Below are 22,069 nucleotides of genomic sequence, written 5' to 3'. Positions count from 1 at the left end.
GCTCCTAACACCTTCTAGAGCCCGGCACCGAGCAGGTGCTCAGGCAATCAGGAATGAGAAACAAAACTTCCCTGATGGAGGGACAGGTGCCCGAGGTGCTCTGCAAACCTTCCCAGTGTCCCTCGTAGGTGGCCCACAGCAGGGTGGGACAAGTGCAGGCATCCTGCCAGTGATGTGGAATTTTGCCTCCCATCACAGCTGTGCCTCTGGGAACTTCCCTCACCCGAATCCCGGTGGATGCCAACAGTGAGGAGCAAACACTGCCCTTGAGCACAGCCCCAGATTCGGTCGGAGCATCACTATAGGACTCCTGAGCACTTGCTGGGTCACCAAGCCTCTGCTGGCTGTGGGGTGTGCACCCCCCACCCCCTCGGTGCAACAAAGCCTCACACCAGCCGGCACAGAAAACATTGCTTTATTAACTGCGTTTGCCAACACACGAGGAGTGCAAAGGGCTCCTTGAGACACTGGCCCTGGTGGGAGCCCGGGTCCAGAAAGCCCTATGAGTGAGCAGGACAGGATGGGAGTGGGAGCTACGCAGCAGCGGCAACACGGAATCATGCAGGGCACGCGGGCACTGGCCGTGGCGAGGCGGCCATACATTCTATTGCTCGTTAAGGGGAGCGAACGTGGACAATGTACAAAAAGGAGAAATAGGTCTTTGCGTTAATGAAAAATACATTTTTTCTCTACAAAGGAATCTTTTCTAATACAAGAAAATAAATATTGCAACATAAGCCAAAAATAATTTAAAATTGCTCTTTTCAATATATTTTCAATATTTCTCTTGTATATTAACAAATGGCACATCACTTTCTTTGAAACAAGGACAGAAGGTGTCGCCTCCTGTGACATTCATATCATCCCCCCACCCCGAGTCGTTTGCGGAGCACAGAGTGTTTTGTGTGTCTGAGGGACAAGGTGGCAGGAAGTGCCTTAAAGAACAACCAAAAGTCCCAGACTCCATCCCTGGCTCTTTGGCCAATGTGGCCAGCTGGGCCAGGGGTGTGGGAAGTGGCCTCCCCAAGGGCCTTGTGACAGGCATCTGGATCATTCTGCAGAGCTCCGGGCATGGGCAGAGGCTGGCCACATCTGGCCATGAGCAAGGAAATGCCAAGTCCAGCTGCTGCCAACGTCTGTTAGTAGCACACAGGTGATTCTCTAGAAATTGCCCCAGTCAGTCCCACAACGTGCCCATACATGACACACAAACACGCATGCACAAGGACACAGGAGATGTGCCCTGGTACAGAGGCACACACCTATAGCCTGGCACCCACGTGTGGAAACCTCAGGGGCTTCTCGAAGGAAATCGAGACCTTCATATTACAAATGCCACACACTGTCACAAAGTCAGAGAGCTCATTTAATAAAATAAAGCCTTCTACCTTTCTTCTCCTTAGTCACTTTAAAATACATTTATGATCCATAAAAATACTTTCCTTGCAACTTATCCTTTTCTCACTGTGAAAAGGGGGAAGGTGGAGCTGTGCAGCCCGGACTGGGAAAATGGGGAATGACAGAATGAGTAACAGAGCAGCTTCTCCCTCCCAGAAGAGGGCCAGTGAGTGGGGACATATGTGGTCAAGCATGGGCTCTGCCTCGGCCTATGGCCTGCAAAAGGCCTCCTGCTTTCTTCCCTGTTTCCAAGCTCAACACCAGGGGTGGCAAAGCTGTCCACATGGTGAGCAGTAGACCAGAGAGTAAGTGAAGAGGCTATGGCTAATGAAGGAAATGACAGTGGTGGGGACCAGCATCCTTGACCTCTCTGTAGTCTTGCTGGGTGCCCTAAAGGTGGACAGCTGCCCGGCAAGAATAACTCTAGGGCCTGGCCTGGGAGTGAAGGCCCCCTACCCCTACTTCCCTCACCAGCTGGCCGAACAGATCCCTGTGCAGGACATGGCCCCAGGGAGAGTCCAGTCCAAAGTCAAAAGCCAACAGAGAAGAATATCAAGAGGCCTGGGCAGAGGCCCCCCAAAGAGAGCTGGCTGCCCCCTGCCTGGCCTACCCAGACCAGACCCTGGCCAGACATGCTGTATTCTCTGCCCAGTTCTCTCCTGCCCCCAGGGAGCCCAGACTCTGCCTCGGAACACATGAACGGGTGAGGGGGGAAGTGCTGAGTCTACTGGGCCTGAGCCATTCCTGACACCCCACCCCCACCCCTGGCAGCATTTGGTTGTTCTTTAAGCTCGTTCCCTGGCTTCCTGCGAGGTCAGACCCGGCAATCCAGTACAGACAAGATTGTGACCCAGAGCACGGGGAAGGAGGACTGTTCAAAGGCAGTAAACAGAGAACGGGGATTGGGGCGCCGGTGCGGACACTGCACTGGCCATGACTGCCAAGGAGGCAGGCCGACTCAACTCTACATGGTACCTTGTGCCACCCCAACGCCCAGAATCCTGGAAGCCCGTCCTGAGTCCATTCCACCTGGACCAATTTGCCTGATCTTCTGAACGGAGTCCTATCTTCGCTTCCTATTTTGTTAAAATTCCCATGAAACTGAGTGTCGATGACAATGCCACTGTCGTACCTTGAAAGTTCCGGAGTCAGGGGTGGGTGGCCACGCTGCTCCCCATCCCGCTGATTTGCAGGTTGTATATCTGTGTCAGGGGAACCACATGGTAAAGACTTTTGCCATGCTGGTTTTGCGGTCAGGATTCTTCGCCCCCTCTGTGAGTCTGAGTTTGGGAAAGCTCATGGTGGACCCAGCCCCGGACCTGAAATCCTATGCTGAGTCCCGCTTCCCAATTTGAACAGTTGAGCAGCAGCAGAACAGCATCCTTTTCCAAGAGCTCGGGCTTGTCTCCTTGGGTGTGTGCAATGAACACATCTCTACGCTTTGTTGCTAAAGAACTCCATTAAAAGAAAAAAAAAAAAGTCCAAGTGACAAGTTGTCAGGTCCAGGCTGTGCTGTGTTATGGTCAAAATATTCTTTGGCATCCACAGAATGATTCGACTGATTCACTGGACTTTTGCAAGGTTCTTGTTGGAGAAGTTCTAGCTTCACCAGTGGCGGAAGTGACCCAGGAGTAATTCATGAAAGAAAAAAAGCCATGTTTTCACTGAATTCCTTGTTTGTTTGTTCCCTGAGCTATCACCCTGGGGCCTCTCCACTGAAACTCTTCAGAGCAACTACCTGGGACCTAGAGGGTGAAACGGAAAAGGTGGCAGGTGGGTCGGTGGTGGGGAGGGAAGGCATAGCCAGGAGAGGGGGTCACGGCTCATAGGGATAGAGGAACCAGGAACATTCAGCAAGACTTGATCCCTATCCCAGGCCCCGGGATCCCACTGCTTGTTGGAAGGAGGAGTTTCCAAAAGGAAACTGAGGAAGAAGCTCGTCTCTTAGCAGGACTGGAAAATTTGAAAAGGCAAACGGTCTGGTCTGGTCAGGTCAGTCGTCTGGGAGTGACCAGACTTGGGCCGAGACTGGCCCCGAAGGAAGGAAGGACGTTGGAGCCCCAGAGCAATTCTCTAAGTGGGGGAGTCTGAGCCCCACGCCCCTGTCTGGGCACTGGCCCTCCCTTGCAGCCCTCCACCGGCACTGGCGGCTGGCTGTTTGGGAGTCCCCTGAGTAAATGGCACAGCTCAGGAAGAGTTCCAGGAACCCTTTCTCCGAGCCGCCGGGCTGGGCACTGGCAGGGGTGGAGCAGCAAGGGAGTAGAGGGTCGCGGGGTGGGCAGGCAGGCCTCAGATGATGTGGGTTGATCAGGAACAGCTGCGGTTCCTCTGGAACCAGCGGGCCCTCTGCGCCCCCCTCAGTGCTTTCTTGTATAAGCTCGTTGTGCTTGTGACAGTGAGTAGACTCTGGCTGGGTATCACTTATTAGACTTCCTCGGGGATCAGTGGAGTGCAGCAGGACCCCCCAAATGGACCCCAGTAGGATTTGGGGACAAGGCGGGGCAGGCCCTGGGCTGGCCCATCTGCCATGAAATAATGCCCAAACGACGGTCTGTGTCACCCAGTGGCAGCGGGCTGGAGTCCTGGGCTCTTCCTCACCTTGCCTACATCTAGCCAGGAGCCCGCCGAGGCCGTGTGGGCTGGGGCGGGGTGCTGCCAAGACAAGGACAGTGCCCAGGACCTGCGATGGTCCTTGCGGCCAGAGCCGTGGAAGGAATCCTACTGTCCTAGGCCAGCACAGAGGAAAGACAACAGTGTGGAATTCAAAACTCTCTCTATATTAAAAATAAAACCACAACAGAGTGGCAGTCTCAAGGGTCTGAGACACTCAGCAGAGATAGGAAATGGCAGTTGTGACTGGGCTGAGGCCTCATGGGAGGACCAGGGCAGGGCCCGGGATGGGGTAGGGGTGACTTAGGAGGCCAGTACCCCCATGCGGACCACCTCCTCAGCCCCTGCTTCCCGGGGAGCCTGCTGCACCCCACTGTCCTCAGCTTCCACATCTGAGTCACTCATCTCCCCATCAGAGAAGTAGCCATCAGTCTCAGTGTCAAAGTGTAAGCTGACCTTGGGCCTCTCGGCCACAGCAGAGGGCGGTCCTGTCCCAGCATCAGGCCTGGCACCTGGCGATCTCCGGGTTCCCTTGTTTTCGCGGGGCAGCCGGAGCCGGCCCAAGGGCTTGGGGCTCACTGGAGGGCCAGGCACTTGGACATTCGAGTCGGCAGCCATTGGGACGGCCTCGTCCGGGGTCTCGGGGCCCAGAGGGGGGCTCTCGGGGGCTGCTGGGATGGGACAGTCCCCAGCTGCAGGGCTAGATGGCAGGTGGGAAGGCGTTCGCCGCGTTGCTTTCCGGGCCACTGGCCCTTGCCCCCCCTTGCCGGAGCCCGCATCCTGGCCCCAGGGCTTCTTGGGGGATTTGTCTGGAATGGTCCGTGAGCCAGGCCCATCCTGTGGTGGCTTCTTCTTGGCAGGCAGGCGGGTGCGGCCCCGGGCTTTCCTGGCAGGGTCCCCGGGGCGCAGTGATGGGTCCCGCATGAAGCTCAGCAGTGTCTCCTCGTCTTGCAGCAGCTCCTCTGACAGCAGCCCGGGAGCGGGGTCTTCACGGTGCCCATGGTTCAGTGACCACTCGCTCATGGCCATGTTTTCTGCCGTGATCTGTACTGACTGAGCCAGCCAGCTGTTGAAGAAGGTGCCATCGATGGGGAAAGAGGTGGACAGGCCTGGCCGAGGGGAGAGAGGAGGCAAGTGAGATGCTCGCAGGTGTGGGTCATACCCTCTCTCAGGAAGCCCTCTCAGACCCTCCCCAGCAGGCCACCTGCCTCCCTCCCTCACTCTGTGCCAGACCACACTGAGCTGTCTGGATTTGCTGATCCCTCCCACTAACACCACGTAAGAGGAGAGGCCACAACATATACCCCTCTCCCCCAGATCAACCTACTCCCAGAAATGGCTTCATGATTTGTGGTGCAGAATGCAAAGGGAAAATGCGGGTTCCCTGTTCAAAAATTATTAAGATATTTCAAGGCAACAAGAGCAGAACATTAAACCAAGCAAGAGCCCTTTGAGAACGTACAAATACACACCCGTGAAGCCAGCTCTGCCCACCACCCCCAACCCCAGGGAAGCAGGAGATAGAGGAATGAAGGGAAACACCCTCATGCCACCAGGGGGCGCTGGGTTTTCATAAGCGCTCCTTCCAAAGCAGAGAAGCTGAATCAGTGTGTCAGGCATGAATAGGGTAGCCAAGGGCTTCTGGGTAGAAATTCCCTCTTGGGGGTCTGGGGCGGCAGGTGATCCTGGGCCTTCCTTTTGATACCCAAGTGGTCCCCTTCTTGAGACTGATGGAAAGACAAGATGACCTGAGGCCTCCCTGCTGGAGGTGAGGTCTGGAAGATGCCACAGCCATCCCTAAAAAGTGTTCCGGGGAAGCATATGACACCCCGGGAGACAGAGCCCAGAGCCGGGGGACATTCAAGAGCTGTTCTGCTTAATGCGGCTGCAGTAAGGACTCTGTGAATGACGATGGGCTGGGCCAGTACCTGTGGCATCTCCTTTGGGTCTCTCTGGGTGGCTCCAGGAAGGCTCCCTGGTGCTGGAGGGAGGGCTCATTGGAGAAATTCCAGCAGAGTGGGACCAGGATGGAGAATTCCGGCAGACCCTCATCTCCCAGCATAGGGCTACATTCTGGAAGGGCCTACATGGCCTACCGGATCCCTTGAGGGCCTCCAGAAAAATCTGGCTTCCAAGACTGGCTAGGGGAATGTGCGTGCCAGCTCCTGAGTCCCCGGCCTAGTCTCCAGGTCTACAAAAGGGGAATTTCTTGGGATCCCAGGCAGGACTCTTGAGACCCTACCTGGTTTCCCTTAGGCTAAAAGGTGTGAGCCCCTGAGTATGGAAGGGCCTGGTTAGCCCTTTGGCCTTCCTACTAGGTGCAATAGAGGTGCTGGGAGATCCTGCTGACCTTAGGTTGGAGGCTACAAATGGGAGTGATGGTGTGAGCCTGGCCATGTCTGCCAGGCCAGTGTGGCCACTCACTCACCCAGCTGCCCCAGGACTGAGTCAGGCCCCGCTTTCACTTTCTCTTTCTTCTCGGGGCTGCCCTTTGGGCCCTCGCGGCCTTTCCTTTTCGAGTCGCTCTTCTTGCCCTTTGCTCTCCTCCCAGACCCCTCTGTGCCAGGGAAAGAAAGAGCAGGAGGGAAGTGGTTACCCGGAGCAGCTCAGTCAAAACCGTCCTAGGAGTCCTCGCTCACCTGAGCCTCACCTTCCAGGTCACCTTGCCCTGCTAATGGGCCCCGGGATCAGAGTCATGGGCGCCTGGGTTAAGTGGGGCTCCAGTGAGTCAGGGACAGCTGGTGGGAAAGGGAGGGGGTCACTGCCTACTGCTGCCCTTGAGCAGCTTGGGGAGGGCACAGGACCACGAAGAGGGTGGAGGACACCCTGGAGGACCTGGAAAGCAAGCTGATCTACAGGCCTATAGATGTGGAGGGAGTCCTGGTCAGTGGGGGAAGAAGTTGAGCAGTCAGGACAGGCAGGAGGGCCAAGCTGAGTGGCCAGGACAGGGCCTTCAAGACCAGGCCGAGGAGCCAGGCAGGATAGGGTGGAGGAACACTGAAGTGTTGAGACATGGGTTCTAGTCAGGCCCTTGAGCAAGTCTCCTCCCTGGTCTCCTGATCTGCTCTTGAGGTCACTCAATAGATGGCAGACTAGGGGTGCACACCTGGCCCTCATATCCTTTTGATACCTGACCACACAGGTCTAGGGAGCCCCTGAGAATACTGGAACAGGGGAGGACATCTGTAGGGAGAGGCCCAGTTGCCAAAAATCTCCTAGATTTTTAGCTAAAGGCTGGCGCGGTTTCCAGATAAAGCTTCACAAGGAGGTTGAGGGATATGCAGTCTTCCCAGCTCCGTTGCTAACTGCCGGCGCAACCTCAAGCTGGGCCTCAAAAGTCTCATCTCTAAGGTGGGACCTGTGCCTACGTAATTTGGAGACTTCGAAGCTTCCCTTACTTCCCTCGGAAAGTCTGAGATCTTTGAGACCACAAGACTTTGAATTTCTGACCCCATCAACCCCCAAACCTCATTTGAGACATCATCCTTTTATTGTCCCAATGGCTGCTAGGCCAGCCTCCTTCCAGTTTCTCTAAAAAGACAGGCTTTGGCTTCTCGGACTCCAAACTGTCCTGCCCTCCACCTGGTTTAGCTCACGGCATAAACGTCACTACTGTGGGAAGCCTTCTCCAGCCGTTTGGCCAGATAGGCGCCTCAACAATCTGCTGGTGGTAGCCATGTCCTGTCCCAGGGGCTGAATGTCAAAACCCCAAGGCTATCAGTCAGGTAGGGGCAAACCTGTCTCCCCTCCAAATGGCCTGCTCTGAACAAAGGGCTGCCTGCTGCTGCCACTCAGGTCTAGGAGCTGTAAAAGTGCCCAGACTCAACATGGGGACAGGAGGACCCTGGCTCTTGACCAGGTTTCTGGAATTCTGGAATCCTGTACCTGAGGCTACTACATGCCCTGCCACTTTCTGTCACCCTGATGGTGGGGCTCTCCATCTGCAGCCAAATGCTTCCCAGGAAGCCTGATGTGTTTCCAGAATAACCACTGCTGTGAAGCCATCCCTGATACTGTCTCTGCACTGGAGCCAGCTGCAGCCCCTCGGGCACCACTCTCCTTTACCTTTCCAGATGAGAGGCTCCACAAGGACAGGGACTCTATCCATTCAATCCATGGCAGTGTGCCCCACGGTGCCCAGCACAGAGCCTGGCATACTGTCTACACTCAGTTCATGCTTGCTGCAAAAAATCAACAGATTAAGAGGGAGCCTGGAAAGCTCTGGCTGCCAGGAAGCTGCCAGTCCTGGGGAAGCACAGTAAGGTCTGACCTCTGCATGCACTCGACCCAGCCTGAACCAGGGCTTGTATCTGGCAGGGCTAAGGTTTCTTAGGCCAGAGTGGGTCATGATCCCAAAGGGCACAGCAGGCAGCTTGGCTGGGGCGAGGACGGGGTGGTACCAGGGGCTTGCTCTGAGGGTGGCCCAGCAGAGGCAGCTGCTGGCTCAAAATCTCTCTCCATCTGGCTACATGTCTTCCAACATTAAAGAGCCCTTTTTTGAGTGAAGCACTACCCTCCTTAAGATGCACACACTCTGGGAAGGGCCCTGTGTCTGGCAGTATCCACACAACTAACAGACTGCAGCAATGTTGAAGCTTCTTTGGCCTTGATTTCCAGATCTTTTGAGTGCATGTCACAGCAACAGTTGAAGAAAATAAAGAAAAACCCCTGCTGGTACAGTGTCTAAATTCTATCAGATGAGGTCAGAGGGTAAGAACACACAGGTTCTCTTCCATCTCTGGAGCAGCTGCCTGATTCAGGATCCACACGGAGGCACATGGGTTCAGAGAAGCTCACTAGCTTCCGCCCTTCCTGCCCCAACACCAGCCTAGAGCCACTGTTGACATGCCGTCCACTCCAGAACCATGATGGCCCTGGAAGTACTTAGGTGTTCCCAGTGGACCAGAAAGGTCCCTGGCCCGAAGCCTACATTCCCAGCTCTGGCTCCTTGTCAGTCAACACACAAGAGGGCCCTAAGCAGTCCCATCTCGGTCTACTAGTTGGTTATGGACAGTCCATGCATGGGCCAGCAGCCCCGGGCTCCTTGTACATGCCCCCTGTACATGTACAGGCCCTGAACACATACCCTCCCTGGGCCATGGCCCCCTGATAGTGTGCACACTGAGCAGGGGCTGGCAGATGGCAGGGAAGGCACCCACCTCGACACAGGTCTTGTTCAATCAGTTTCATCTGCAGGTGGAATATCTGCTCCTGGAGTTTGCAGATGGCGTGCTTCGTCCTCTCGCGCCTCGTCACCATGTAGCACAGATTTCTAACCTGAGGAGACAAGAGAGAGGTTTGCCACTTTACTCACAGGTGGTCACCCCTGACCTCCCCACTGTGGGGGGCCACCGCTGCCCACTCTGCCCAGGACATCTGGGAATCAGTTCCCAAGCCCCGAGTGTGTCCTCGGCCCCGAGCCACAGTTCTCTGGTCCAAAACACAGGTGGTGCAGAGCCTTGATCCTGCAGCCCCCACTGAGCCAGAGTCAGGAAGGGACGCAGGGAGAGCATCTGGTGAGCTCAGGCTGGGGACTCCCCCACCTCCTCCTGGCCACCATTTCCTGGCCCAGTCTGCCAAGCTGCCCCTCAAGGCCTTTCCAGTATGGCTGCCCTCTCCTATTTACAGTGCCCCAAGGCTCACTGGGACCTGGCAAGGTCACCAGGTCCATCCCTCTGCCTCCTGTTCAAAGCCTCTTTTTCTAAGACATTCCTCAGCCATAAGCCCCGTGGCAAACCCAACTCCTGTCTTAGGACACAGAGCAGTGACACCTCCAGCACAACAGCTTCTGATCCAGCAGGGTTCCTGCTGTGGCCAAGCCATGTCCACTTGCTGCACTAGGACCCAAGCCAAGCTCACGCCTGCTCTGGCCAAGGCCCCTAGTCCACATGGCTATGTCCTCAGGAGGGAGGGTAGGGGCCTCTCTGACTCCCTTCGGTCAGCTAGGAAGAGTGTTGAGTGCCTGGGAGATCAGTTTGCTTAGTTCATGGGACACAGACCCACTTCTGCAGCTGTTCTGAAAGCACCTGAAGCCTGGGCCATGTTGTTCCCTGTCCACCTGGCACCCTTCTCCAGCATGCCATCCCCTCATTGCTGCTCTCAGAATGGCACACTTCTGGGGCCAAAACCAGGCCCCCTCCATCAAGACATTTCCTTGTTCCAGCATCGTGTTCAGCTCAGGGTGGAGCCTCAAAGCAGGGACAGCTGGCCAGCAGCTGTGAGCTGGAATTCTGGGTTCCACCAGGATGGTCTCTCTGTCTGTGGCTGGGTTCTGCCTTCAAAGCCGAGTTCAGGCTTCATGTCCTTAAGCTGCCCGGGGGTGACCTGTGGGTTCAAGAGTCCTTGCCTTTGTCATGACCTGCATTTCTCCTGGCCTGGGGGACAGCTGTGATCACATCCCTCTGTAGACATGGGCATCCTCCCCTTCCTTCCTGAACCTAGCAGTAGGAGAGATCCCAGAAATGCCAGGCTCTGCAGAAACTCCAAAGAGCACTCCACACTGCTAAGTGCACCCAGCTTAGACCCTGGACACAGGCCATCCATGGCCCATACCTCCCTAAGGGGCAGCCACCTGGCCTTGCTTAAGAGCCCTTGCTTCCTCTCAAATCCTGGACTTCCTCAGGACCGCCTCATAGCCACATATCCCTGAACACCAGCTGTGGCTCTGGGAACTCAGGTGGCGTTGGGCCCTGGGCTCAGCGATGCAGAGTGCCATTGGGGAGATCCCTTCCTTCTGAGGGCTTCCTGCCTAGCAGGGCAGAGAGATGTAAAGCAAGTATTGACAGGACAAGGCAACCCTGATCCAGACCTGGGGTGGTGAGAAGGCTTCATGCACATAGGGGAAGTCAGGCCAAGTGAGAGATGATCATGCACAAGGGCACACATAGGCCAGGCAGGGGAGAGGCAGGGCGAGACCTTGTGGCTAGCGTGCCAGACTTTACCTGACTGAGCCAGGTCGAGGAGATCTGAGGAGGGACTTTGCTGGGGATGGGGGGGTGGGATGTAAGTGCTGAGACCCTGGAGTCACCCTTCAGGACCTAGCTCCTCCTCACGTGCCCCCAGAGCCAGTCCATCAGCACGCCCCATTAGTCCCTAGAGAACCTCATTCCTATCAGCTCCCTCCACTTCTGGTCATCATATCAACTCCACTGGGACAGGTAGGCATCCTGACCCTTCAGCTACCTCAGACCATCTTCTTGAAATGTAAAATCCCCCTCCCCTTAATACCCCCACTGGTTTTCCTACCAGGATGAACAGTGCCCCTTGCCAAATTTTACGTCCACGTGGAATCTCAGATATGATCAGCAAAGATGAGGTCATACCAGATATGAATGAACCCTAAATCTAGTGACTGGTATTCCTAGAATAAGAGGCCACGTGAAGACCATGTGAAGAAGTATAGAAAGCATGCCATGTGACAACACAGGGAGAGATGGAATCAGGGGTCTACAAGTCAAAAAATGCTAAGCATTGCTGGGAATTAAAAGCCGGGAGAGAGAGGCCTGGAACAGATCCTCCCTCAGAGCCTCTAGACAGAATCAACCTTGACAATGCCCTGATCCTGGACTTGGGAGTCTCTAGAACTGTTAAGAAAACACATTTCTGGGGGGCACCTGGGTGGCTCAGTAGGTTAAGCCTCTGCCTTCGGCCCAGGTCATGATCCCAGGGTCCTGGGATCGAGCCCTACATCGGGCTCTCTCCTTGGCGGGGAGCCTGCTTCTCCCTCTCTCTCTCTCTCTGCTTGCCTCTCTGCCTACTTGTGACCTCTCTGTCTCTCTCTGTCAAATAAACAAATAAAATCTTAAAAAAAAAAAAAAAAAAAAAAAAAAGAAAACACATTTCTGTAAAGGCTTTGAGTTTGTAATGCTCTGTTATAGAAGGCCTAGAAAATGAACACAGCTTCCTATGACACTTAAGAAAAAAAAAAAAAAAAAATCAGAGCCAAGTCCAAAGCCTTGCCCAATCTGACTGCCCCCAGGCACCTCACAGCCCATATCCCATAGCCCTCCAGTGTTGTCCTTTCTGTGTCCAACCCCTTTCTGCCTTTGTATATATTTGAGGCTCTTTCCAAGGCTGGACCTTGTCCTTCAGGTCCTGGCTCAAATGTCACCTCTGAAAGACCTTCCTTGTCCAATGCATCCAAGCAACCCAACATTTTTCTCCCTGTATCCTAGTCCGTTTCCCTCCCGGCAGTCCCATGGCCTAGTGTGCATGGGGACACTGGGGATGAAGAGAGGTAGACAAATTCATGGATACTCTGGAGGCCTGAAAACAAACCAGTCAACATGTTCAACCTAAAACACAGATCAGTTAAGGTATGGCTTTAAAGAAATTTACCAAATATGTCATTCTCAAACTTTATTTTTTTTTATTTTTTATTTTTTTAAAGATTTTATTTATTTATTTGACAGAGAGAGAGATCACAAGTAGGCAGAGAGGCAGGCAGAGAGAGAGGAGGAAGCAGGCTCCCCATTGAGCAGAGAGCCCAATGCGGGGCTCGATCCCAGGACCCTGAGATCATGACCTGAGCCGAAGGCAGCGGCCTAACCCGCTGAACCACCCAGGCACTCCTCATTCTCAAACTTTAACACTAACTTCGAAAGATGACCTGAGACTCAGAACTGCAGATGCCCCTCTCAAAGAAACCAACACTTAAGAACTTCCTATTAAAATACAGACTTTGGGGTGTCTGGGTGGCTCAGTGGGTTAAGCCTCTGCCTTCAGCTCAGGTCATCATCTCAGGGTCCTGGGATTGAGCCCTGCATCGGGCTCTCTGCTTAGCAGGGAGCCTGCTACCCCACTCTCTCTCTGCCTGCCTCTCTGCCTACTTGTGATCTTTCTCTCTGTCAAATAAATAAATAAAATCTTAAAAAAAAAAATAAATAAAATACAGACTTTTTTTTTTTTTTTTTTTTAAAGATTTTATTTATTTGACGGAGAGAGAGGAATCACAAGTAGGCAGAGAGGCAGGCAGAGAGAGAGGAAGAAGCAGGCTCCCTGCCGAGCAGAGAGCCCGATGCGGGGCTCGATCCCAGGACACTGGGATCATGGCCTGAGCCGAAGGCAGAGGCTTTAACCCACTGAGCCACCCAGGCGCCCCAAAATACAGACTTTTTTTGGTCTTTTATCTTTTACAAAAGGGTTTCTTAAGGCAAACCCAAATGAATTACCAGCATCAAGATCCCTTGGGTAGCTGGTTAAAAACACGGACTCCCAAGGCACCTACGTGGCTCAGTTGGTTAAGTGTCTGCCTTCAGCTCGGGCTGTGATCCCAGGGTCCTGAGATTGAGTCCCACATCAGAATCCCAGCTACGCCAGGAGTCTGCTTCTCCCTCTGCCTCTGCCTGCAGCTTCCCCTGCTCGTGCTTTCTCTCTTTTTCTGTCAAGTGAATAAATAAAATATTAAAAGCAAAAACAAAAAAATCCCCCACGGATTCCTAGTGGGGAGCCTGGATGGCCTCAGTCATTTAAGTATCTGACTTGAGGGCGCCTGGGTGGCTCAGTGGGTTGAGCCGCTGCCTTCGGCTCAGGTCATGATCTCAGAGTCCTGGGATCGAGTCCCGCATCTGGCTCTCTGCTCAGCAGGGAGCCTGCTTCCTCCTCTCTCTCTGCCTGCCTCTCTGCCTACTTGTGATCTCTCTCTGTCAAATAAATAAATAAAATCTTAAAAAAAAAAAAGTATCTGACTTGATCTTAGCTCAGGTGTTGGTCTTGGGGTTGTAAGTTCAAGCCCTGTGTTGGGTTCCACACTGGGTGTGCAACTTACTTATACAAACAAACAAACAAACAAACAAAAACCCACACAGATTCCCAGGCTTGGGAGAATAGCAAAGTCTCTGGGGATTGGGTCCTCAAATACATATTTTATATAGCACTACCTAATCTGAAAATTACTACCCTCAGCCAAGCACCTCCAAAGTGAGCTGCACACGCTACTGAGTTAGTTCATCACCGTATAGGAAAAAGACATTAAAATATCTACTGGTGTGAGTGTGTGTGTGTGTGTTTTTAAGATTTTATTTTTAAGTGACCTCCATACCCAGCGTGAACTGCAACTCCCAACACTGAGATCAAGAGTCACACACTCTACGGATGGAGCCAGCCAAGCACCCCTACCAGAGTCTTTCTGATCCTGTGAGAAATTCTGATTATGTCTGCTTCTTAATACACAGTGGTAGACATGAACGAGACATGAAAAAGTATAACATATTGTAGGTAAATGCTGAGTTTTTCTCCTGATAAGGTACACTACACAATCAGTGATACCTGGAGGCTCTTGCTGTAGAAGACAGGAATGCTTCTTCCTGTGAAAATCTCAACAATGCCTACACACTGGTCAGGATGGGACTCCCTGCTGCCCCCTCACCCTGGAATCATCAACTAATTCTTTACTTTCTCTCAAGACTGTTGGTTCAAAAAAAAAAAACCATTTGTTGGTTCCATACTTAATTTTACCAAATGGAGCATTTCTCTTCTGTGACGGCTTTTGGGGACCAAATATTGATACCGCAGAAGCTCATCCGACCTATCAAATTCCTTACACTGTCATTATTGGTTTTTGTTTTTTTTATTATAAACATAGAAAGTTCTCTTAGAAGAAAATGGGAGTGAGGGGCATTTAGGTGGCTCAGTTGGGTTGTGTCTGACATGAGATCAGGTTATCATCTCAGGGTCCTGGGATGGAGCCCCACATGGAGCTCCTTGATCAGCAGGGAGCCTGCTTCTCCCTTTCCCTCTCCTCATCCCCAGCTATTCTCCCTCCCCCGTAAATAAATAAATTCTTTTAAAAACGTCAGAGAGGCGCCTGGGGGTGGGGGGAAGCTCAGTGGGTTAAAGCCTCTGCCTTTGGCTCAGGTCATGATCTCAGGGTCCTGGGATCGAGCCCTACATCGGGCTCTCTGCTCAGCTGGGAGCCTACTTCCCCCCCACCACACCTGCCTCTCTGCCTGCTTGTAGTCTCTGTCAAATAAATAAATAAAATCTTTTAAAAATAAAAATCAGAATGAAAAAAAAAAAATCAACCAAGTAGCAAAGTCTCCCCAAACTAGGGATTGGTCATAAAAACAGCCTTTCTATTCTGATGAAATTGTTGCAGTATCAGCAAATTTTACAGAGTGAACCTGAATACGGGTGAGGAGAGGGGAGGGGCAGGGAAGGCTTCTGGCCAGTTGTACTGAGCTAGACTAGACCAGTGCTGAGGCATCCGTGGAGACTAGGGAGGTTGTGGGGGGAGCAAGCTTGGACCTGGGTGTGCTGGACATGAGATGCTGGAGCCCAGAAGGGAGGTGTGGGCTGGACCAGCCTCCTGAGGGGGAGCAGAGCCATGGAGCAGAGCACTGAGAAGTCCCCCTGGGTGTGGTGAACTGATGATCCCTGGGGCCAAAAGAAACATAATTTAAGACCAAAGGTATGTCTGACAGTGGCTACCATGGCTGAGAATGCTGGAGGATGAGGATGGTGTAGTGGCCACGAGAGGTAGGAAGATGGAAGCTATTGGTGGCCTTGGTGGATAGTTCTGGAATATGGTGGTGGCAGGAGCCTGGCCAGAGTGGGAAGCAAGGAATTAAGAACAGTGAGGGAGGACAGGAAAGGGAAGATAGGGATGGGGGTAGTAGCGGGTCCCAGAACTAGAGGGACAATGGGGAGGGAAGATGTGTTTTCAGAGATGCGAGAAGGTGAAACGGACTCAAATCCTGGCGATTGAGTGAGCCTAAAGAAAAGGACGACTCCTGTGCTACAGGGTGCGCACTGGGGGAAGGGGGGATAAGGAGAAAGGGGAGAGAACCGACAGAGGGCTCCACCGGCCAGACGTTGGAGGGCTGCCTCTTGTCTGAGGCACAGGAAGTAAGGTTGAGGGCTGAGAAGGGGGAGCCCAGAGTAAGATGAAATAGGGGTGCAGACGAGGAGTGTTTGGGCTGGGGAACCCAGAACATCACAGAACAAAGCTGGCTGACAGGAACCTCGGTGAGGCTTACTTGCTGCTCAGCACAATGGGATTGCTAACAGGTGGGCCTCTGCCAGGTATGTGGCCTTCACACAGTGGCAAGGGCATGGGCAGCAAGCCAAATGGGGTGGGGCTAAAGAAAACGGGGGACAGCCAAGGGGGGGCTGCGGAATGGAGCAGGGAGACAGGAGGCTATGGGCAAACAGGGGGATTCGAGGTTGCAGTTATTGATGGGGCAGCAGGGTGAGGGGGTGACCAGGTTTCAGTGGAGTGAGGACATGAGTGGTAATGTGCTAGAGATGGGCGATAGAGGGGTTGAGGGGCTACAGTTCTGGGGCACAAGGCAGGCTTTGGTGGGAGGCCAATGAGAACAAGTCCGGGTACTGAGGACAGAGGAGATGGGGTATGACTGATCTGACAAGGAAGTGGGTGGGTGGCGAGTGTTGGAGAGTATCAGAAGTGTGGCCTTGGGGAGATCCCACAGGTCTTTCCTCAGGGAGGGGGGAGTGTGTCTGAGAATTCTCCCCTCTTTCCCAAGCCAAGTCATGTTCTTAAGCAAACTCCTGGTAACCAGACCAGAGCCACAGGCATGGAGCTCCATGCAGCCCAAGCCGCTGGCACGATTGCTAGGGGACACCAGGCGGCGTTGACAGGCTGCTCATCAGCGCTGCAATTTTTGTGTCAGCTGTGAATAACTCTGGGAGCCGGCAGCAGCCGTGCCTTCCTGAGCAGCCTGCTGGGACCACGGCCTGCGGCTGAGATTTTAGGGACACACATTTTCCAAGCCGACCATAAAACGGGACTTTAGGCTAGTGGTGGAAGCATGGCCCTGGCTTCTGCTTCTCTCAGCAAAACCCCTGCCTGGCCTTGGGGGACACAGTGATCAGGAAGTATGCTCTGTGATTCCTCCCCAGGTCCTTGCACCAGGCCTGTGTGCTCAGTCCTCCACGGGGCTCCTCTCCAAGCAGCCCACTCTTCTAAGAGCCAGACAGCAACTATAACCATGGTGGACAGCAGAGGTCACTGTGCTCCCACCTTCGCTGTGACGCCAAGGTCAGTTGGCTCCTTATTCCCATTTTACAGAAAGGAAACTGAAACTCAGAAGACACACAGCTGGGAAATGCCGGAACTGGATGCAAACCCAGGCTGCCCAAGGCTTCCGTCTTAACCCCGACCCCGGTCCCTGATGCACCTGGCCCCCAATCTGGCCTGGTGCCCAGTCAGAAGCTGGCTCCTTTTGGCCGTTGGCACTGGGCCATGGCCAGGCCACCAACAGTCATGGGTCTCCACAGAAAGCATCTCCCCGTGGCAGAGCTCTCAGCCCTGCTCACTCACACAAGCCACCAGTGCATGGCTGTGAAAGGCCCCAAGGCTAGACCTGGAGGGGTCAGTCTAGCAGTCTCTCCTTGGCCAGCCAAGGCTGTGCACTCCCTCACTTTGTTCTCAGCTGGTGCCCGCCAGTTCAGCTCGGGGGCTTCTGGACAAGCATTTTGATGGGGCCCTCCTAAGCCCTGAAAAGTCAGCCCTGCCCCCTCTTCCTGGAGGAAGAGTAGGCAGATTCACACCTGACTTTGGAGGGCTCTGTCCCTTTCCCAAAGGTGTCTGCATGGCAGCTCTGGTTGCCTGGGAACCTTCTGGCATCCTAGCTCTTGACCTTGGCTCCTGGGCACAGCTGCACCAGCTGACAGTGAGGACCAGAGGTTGGGGGGACTGATAAAAGGATGCTTTCACTCAGGAAGTGTAGAGAACAGGAGGTTAAGGCAACAACTCTCCTTAGAACAAACCTCCCACCCCCACCCCCATTCAGGTCCAAATTCAAGTCATATCCTAGAAAACACACTTTCCTCAAAGGCTCCCTGTCATTCATCTTCCAGATCCTTCCAGACCCCTAGCTTTCTCCTCTGCTCATCAGGGCCAGCAGGAATAACTGTGTCTCTTTTTCCAGGTTGATGATTAAATAAGTCACCCGCCTCCTGGTTTCTCCTACACTGCCCAGCTGGAGCCAGACCATGGGCTGACCAGGACAGACCCTAGGGAGGTCAGACCTGAGGGGTCATTTGGGAAATAGGGAGTAAAAGCAAGGTGTGAGCACTGGAGCCCTGGAGGGTGCAGACTCAGGGGTGGCCCGAGGACAACTCTGGAGGCAGCTCTGGTCTCTGAAAGTACTCCATGTCCTCATATACTTGACGCCACTGCCACATGAGACAGGGCACTGGGCTGCCCAGGAAGTGGCGGCTACAACGTAGATGGCCTTGCCCTCTGGCCTGGCTGGAGCCAGGGACATCTGCTGTCCCCACTCTCTACCTGCCTCTTCTGCCAGGCCAGCTACCAGGCAGTAAGCCCCCTCCCAGGCCAGCAGAGTCGTTTCCCCTTGACTAGCGCTCTGGGGAGAGGATGAGGCTGATGGAGATTGGGCAAACCGGGCCCAGTTTCAGCATCTCCATCTCATGTTCTCCCCAATATAACAGATCACCTGCCAAACTGTTCTACCCATTTTATAGACTTGCCAACAGAGATGGACCCAAGATAAGCGGCTGCCTCACGTCACACAAAGCCCCCTGAACGTGTCCACACAGGTCTGTCTCCTAACAAGACCTGGGGCAAGGATAGGCAGGTGTCTCTGTGCCACACACGGAAGACACTGTGACATGATCTCATGTGCTCTGGAACCCTCGAACTGAATGTCCCAAAGACAAGGGACTGGAACAGCACCAGGATGGTTTAGAGACCATCCTGTTTCATCCTTGGGTTGCCTCCAACCTGGTTGTAGCACTGGAGGTAACACAGTGGGAAAGAAGAGTCGAGTTTGAGGGCTTCCCCAAAGAAGGTGGAAACTCCTCACCTCTTTTCTGGGGGAGTAGAAGGGAACTGAAGCTTTGGGGGCCTCCACTGCTCCAGGAAAGCAACTCTCACTACCCTTCAACCACCACAGCTCACCAGGAAGCCATGTGTCTCCTCACGTGACTCAGCTCCCAGGACTACCACCTTGCACCATGCCCAGACCCCCTGTCTCCCGGCACACAGCTGGGGGGTTTGGGTCACCTATCTGCTACAGGCCCCACAATTCCTTCACCAGGGTGAGCATTTGGAAGTTGCAGCCAGAGAGGGACAGTCCCTGCTTAAAATATTCCGCAGTTTCCACACACATCATGACCCACCCACTGAGCTCCCTTCTTCTCTCCACACAGGCCACTGTGTCTCGGCCCTCCTGCATGCCCCCGCACCCCACATTAACACCTGTCTTCCCTGCCCTGGCCCAGCACGTGTTTGTCGGGTTGATCCAAACTGCTATGACTCCCAGTTCCTCCCTGGCCTCGGATTCCAAGCAGAAGCTCACGTGCTGGGAATAGGCATGGCTCACAGAGGCCACAAATGGGGACAGAGACCAGCAGAAGCTGGAAGCCTAGGCTGTGGCCCAGCTCTGATGCTCTCTAGCTGCAGGACCCTGGCAGGGCCCCCAACCCTTCAGGCCTATAAAAAGGTAGGGACAAGAGGGGCTCAGAGACTCAAGGGCCAGATGCTCCCCTCTTCTGCCCCGCAGCAGACAGCCCCGCCCCGTTACAGAACCGGAGGTCCTCAGCCTCTCGGCCAGAGCGCACCGTCTGAGTCCTGGAGAGCCGTGGCTGCTGCAAGGCAGAGTGCACGGGGCGGAAAGGTTCCCAGGACATCCATTGGGTAGGCAGGCTGGCCAGCGGGCCAGAGCCGGGGCCACTCACCCTCTCCAAGTCCTGCCTCAGGTGTGTGAAGAGCTTGAGGCGGCGGTAGAGGACATCCTGCTCCTGCTGGGCCAGGTTGTCCACCTCGTCGGTCTTGGGGGTCAGTAGCGGCTGGTTGGCATTGGCTTTCCTCTTCAGCTTCCAGTACTGGTAGATGAAGTCCACCAGCGCCTCAGCCAGCTCCAGCCGCTCAGCCACCTCGGCGGGCTCCACCAGCTCGTAGAAGTCTTCCTCCAGTTGCTGCAGCCGCTGTTTGCGCACGGTCACCTTCTCCAGGTCCTCGCCAGCTGGGCTGGGCTCTGCGGGGTCGGAAGTGGGCTCCCCCCTGGGGCCCCCGTCACTGTGCTCCTGGCAGAACGACTTGAATTTGACCTCGTCGTTGTCTGCTAAGATAGTCCGCATTTCCAGGCCATGGTCAAAGGCGCATGTGACGTGGAACGCTGTGACGCAGGAAGGCATGGAACACTGGAGGGAGAGGAGGGCAAGTGTGAGGCACAAGGGGAGCCCTGAGAGGAAGGAAGAGGTTCCTGAGAATCCAGGCTCCTGGCGAGATCTGACCTAAAGTGGCACGGACGCCCAACATCCTGTGGATATGGAAGGAGCTCCGGTAAATGGGAAGGGGGAGTTCTAGGGGAGCCTGAAATGGGGTTCAGCACCATACATATTCCGGGGAAATGGACAGTCAGGTGATCAGACAATCCTTGAGGATAAGCTGCATGACTGTGTGGGTAAAACGACTTTGGAACAAGAGGAATTAGGAGAAAGGGGCTGGGGGATGGTCGGTCACTGCCTTCCTTCCACAGCATGAACTGAGATGGAGGGTTGTGCGTCTCCTTTGTCCTCTGGGAAGAGGGGCTGGAAGTGGGCCCCTTCCTTCTCTTGCTGAGGCAGCTGGGGCCAACTCAGGGTCTGCTACTCTCCCCTAGCCTTGGAAGATGGTTGTGGGCCACTCATAAAATGTTTCAGCAATACCCCACCCAACTATTAATGAACCTTTATGTTGCAAGCACAAGTCATTTTGAAAGTCTTAAAAATGGGTGGAAGTACATCTAGTGTCTGCAATGACAACTGTTGCTAGGAAAATGAGGACAAAAAATGAACCCCCATTTTCCAACCCCAAAACCAGCAGCATCACATCATCTGGGAACTTGCTGGAAAAGCAAATTCTCAGCCCATTCCAGATCCACTGAATCAGGACCCCGGGGGACAGGCCCAGCAAGCCTGTCTTAACAAGCCCCTCAGATAAAACTGATGCATGCCAGAATTTGGGACCCCCTGCTATGGACAGACTGCCATAGCCTGGCCCTGCATGGGGAGAGCCTGTTAGCTCACCTGGAGGAGGAGTGTTTCCTGCCCCTCCCACGTGTTACATTTGATGTCAGAAGTCCCTGGACAGCCATGGGGTGAAGGACCTCGTACCTGGATGCAGGTGCCCGTGCACTCCTTGCAAAGGTTGCAGGACAGAGCCCAGCGGCTGGCGGGGATATGTGAGATCTTGGTGATGGGCTCCATCTTCTCTGGGCACCCAATGCTGACCTGGGCAAGAGACAGGGAGCTGCATCAGGCCTCTCCATCCCAGCTCAACTCTAGTGATCCCCCAGAAGGGAGTTATCTGCCAAAACCAGGCAGTGGGCACACAGGGCAGTGCGACAGCCCGAATCCCAAGCTGACCAGGAAGTAAGTAAACTAGTGTCTGCTCACCTGTGACTGGTCTTAAGTTGTTTGTGACCATGTTTGAGAGTACACATCAGTCCGTGTAGCTGAGTGTGTGTATGTGCCCGTGGCGGTGTGGGCCTTGAGGCAGGGAGGCTGCAGAATATGTGTGTGAGTGTGCGCATGCGTGTGCATGTGCGCATGCAGATGCACACACAGGTGAATATATGCAGCATGCCCGTGTCTTCTGTATGTCACCCCTTCCGTACTAGCACCTTTGGAGTTCTTATTAGAACATGTGTTTATTTAGTTTACATTTCTGGGCAGCAACTAAGGCCTCAAGGCAGCATCTCTTCTCCTCCAGGGCTTTCCTGGGCACTGGGGATATGCCTTTGTTTAGTCCTGCCTATCCCTCCTACGGGGACAAGCCAACAACCATTATCTAACTCTCCTGGGCACAGCCCACCCCTCAGCCCCAGTGAATCCATCTGCCTCCCCACTGTCCATGCCTAAGACGGCAGAAGGGCCCCTGTCCAGAGGTCCTGAACCACAGGGCCCCCGTGGTGAGGAAGAGCTCTTGCTAGTTCTGTCTCTGTAATGCCCAGCCCAGGGCACACTCAGAGGTAGTCCCAGCTTTGAAGAGCTGCTCTGGGAGCAAGATACCACTGTCAGCACAACCACGATCACGACAGAAGCCTAGTGGGGGTCGCTGTAAGAGCCTTCAGACTGAAGCCCAAGAAGGGAAAGG

At 54.2% G+C, this 22,069-nt stretch overlaps 1 protein-coding gene across 13 annotated transcripts in view; it reads right to left on the bottom strand.

The window, feature by feature from the left end:
- Window positions 1-399: 399 nt before the first annotated feature.
- The window catches only part of JADE2 (jade family PHD finger 2), a 53,751-nt gene continuing 32,081 nt past the window's right edge, over window positions 400-22,069 (bottom strand). For 11 of the 13 annotated variants that reach the window (XM_059174596.1, XM_059174600.1, XM_059174594.1 and 8 more), the window contains 5 exons: window positions 21,088-21,204; window positions 19,669-20,133; window positions 9,168-9,285; window positions 6,437-6,565; window positions 400-5,117 (listed from right to left, as the gene is read on the bottom strand). In XM_059174596.1, the coding sequence (XP_059030579.1) occupies window positions 4,312-5,117; window positions 6,437-6,565; window positions 9,168-9,285; window positions 19,669-20,133; window positions 21,088-21,204 (1,635 nt within the window). In that variant the 3' untranslated portion in view covers window positions 400-4,311. The remainder of the gene's footprint in view (window positions 5,118-6,436; window positions 6,566-9,167; window positions 9,286-19,668; window positions 20,134-21,087; window positions 21,205-22,069) is intronic. The other 2 variants (XM_059174602.1, XM_059174603.1) reach the window with 1 other exon arrangement.

This window comes from Mustela lutreola, chromosome 5 (assembly GCF_030435805.1).
Source record: "Mustela lutreola isolate mMusLut2 chromosome 5, mMusLut2.pri, whole genome shotgun sequence".
Classification (NCBI taxonomy): domain Eukaryota; kingdom Metazoa; phylum Chordata; class Mammalia; order Carnivora; family Mustelidae; genus Mustela; species Mustela lutreola.
This window is presented reverse-complemented; position numbering and strand designations above follow the sequence as displayed.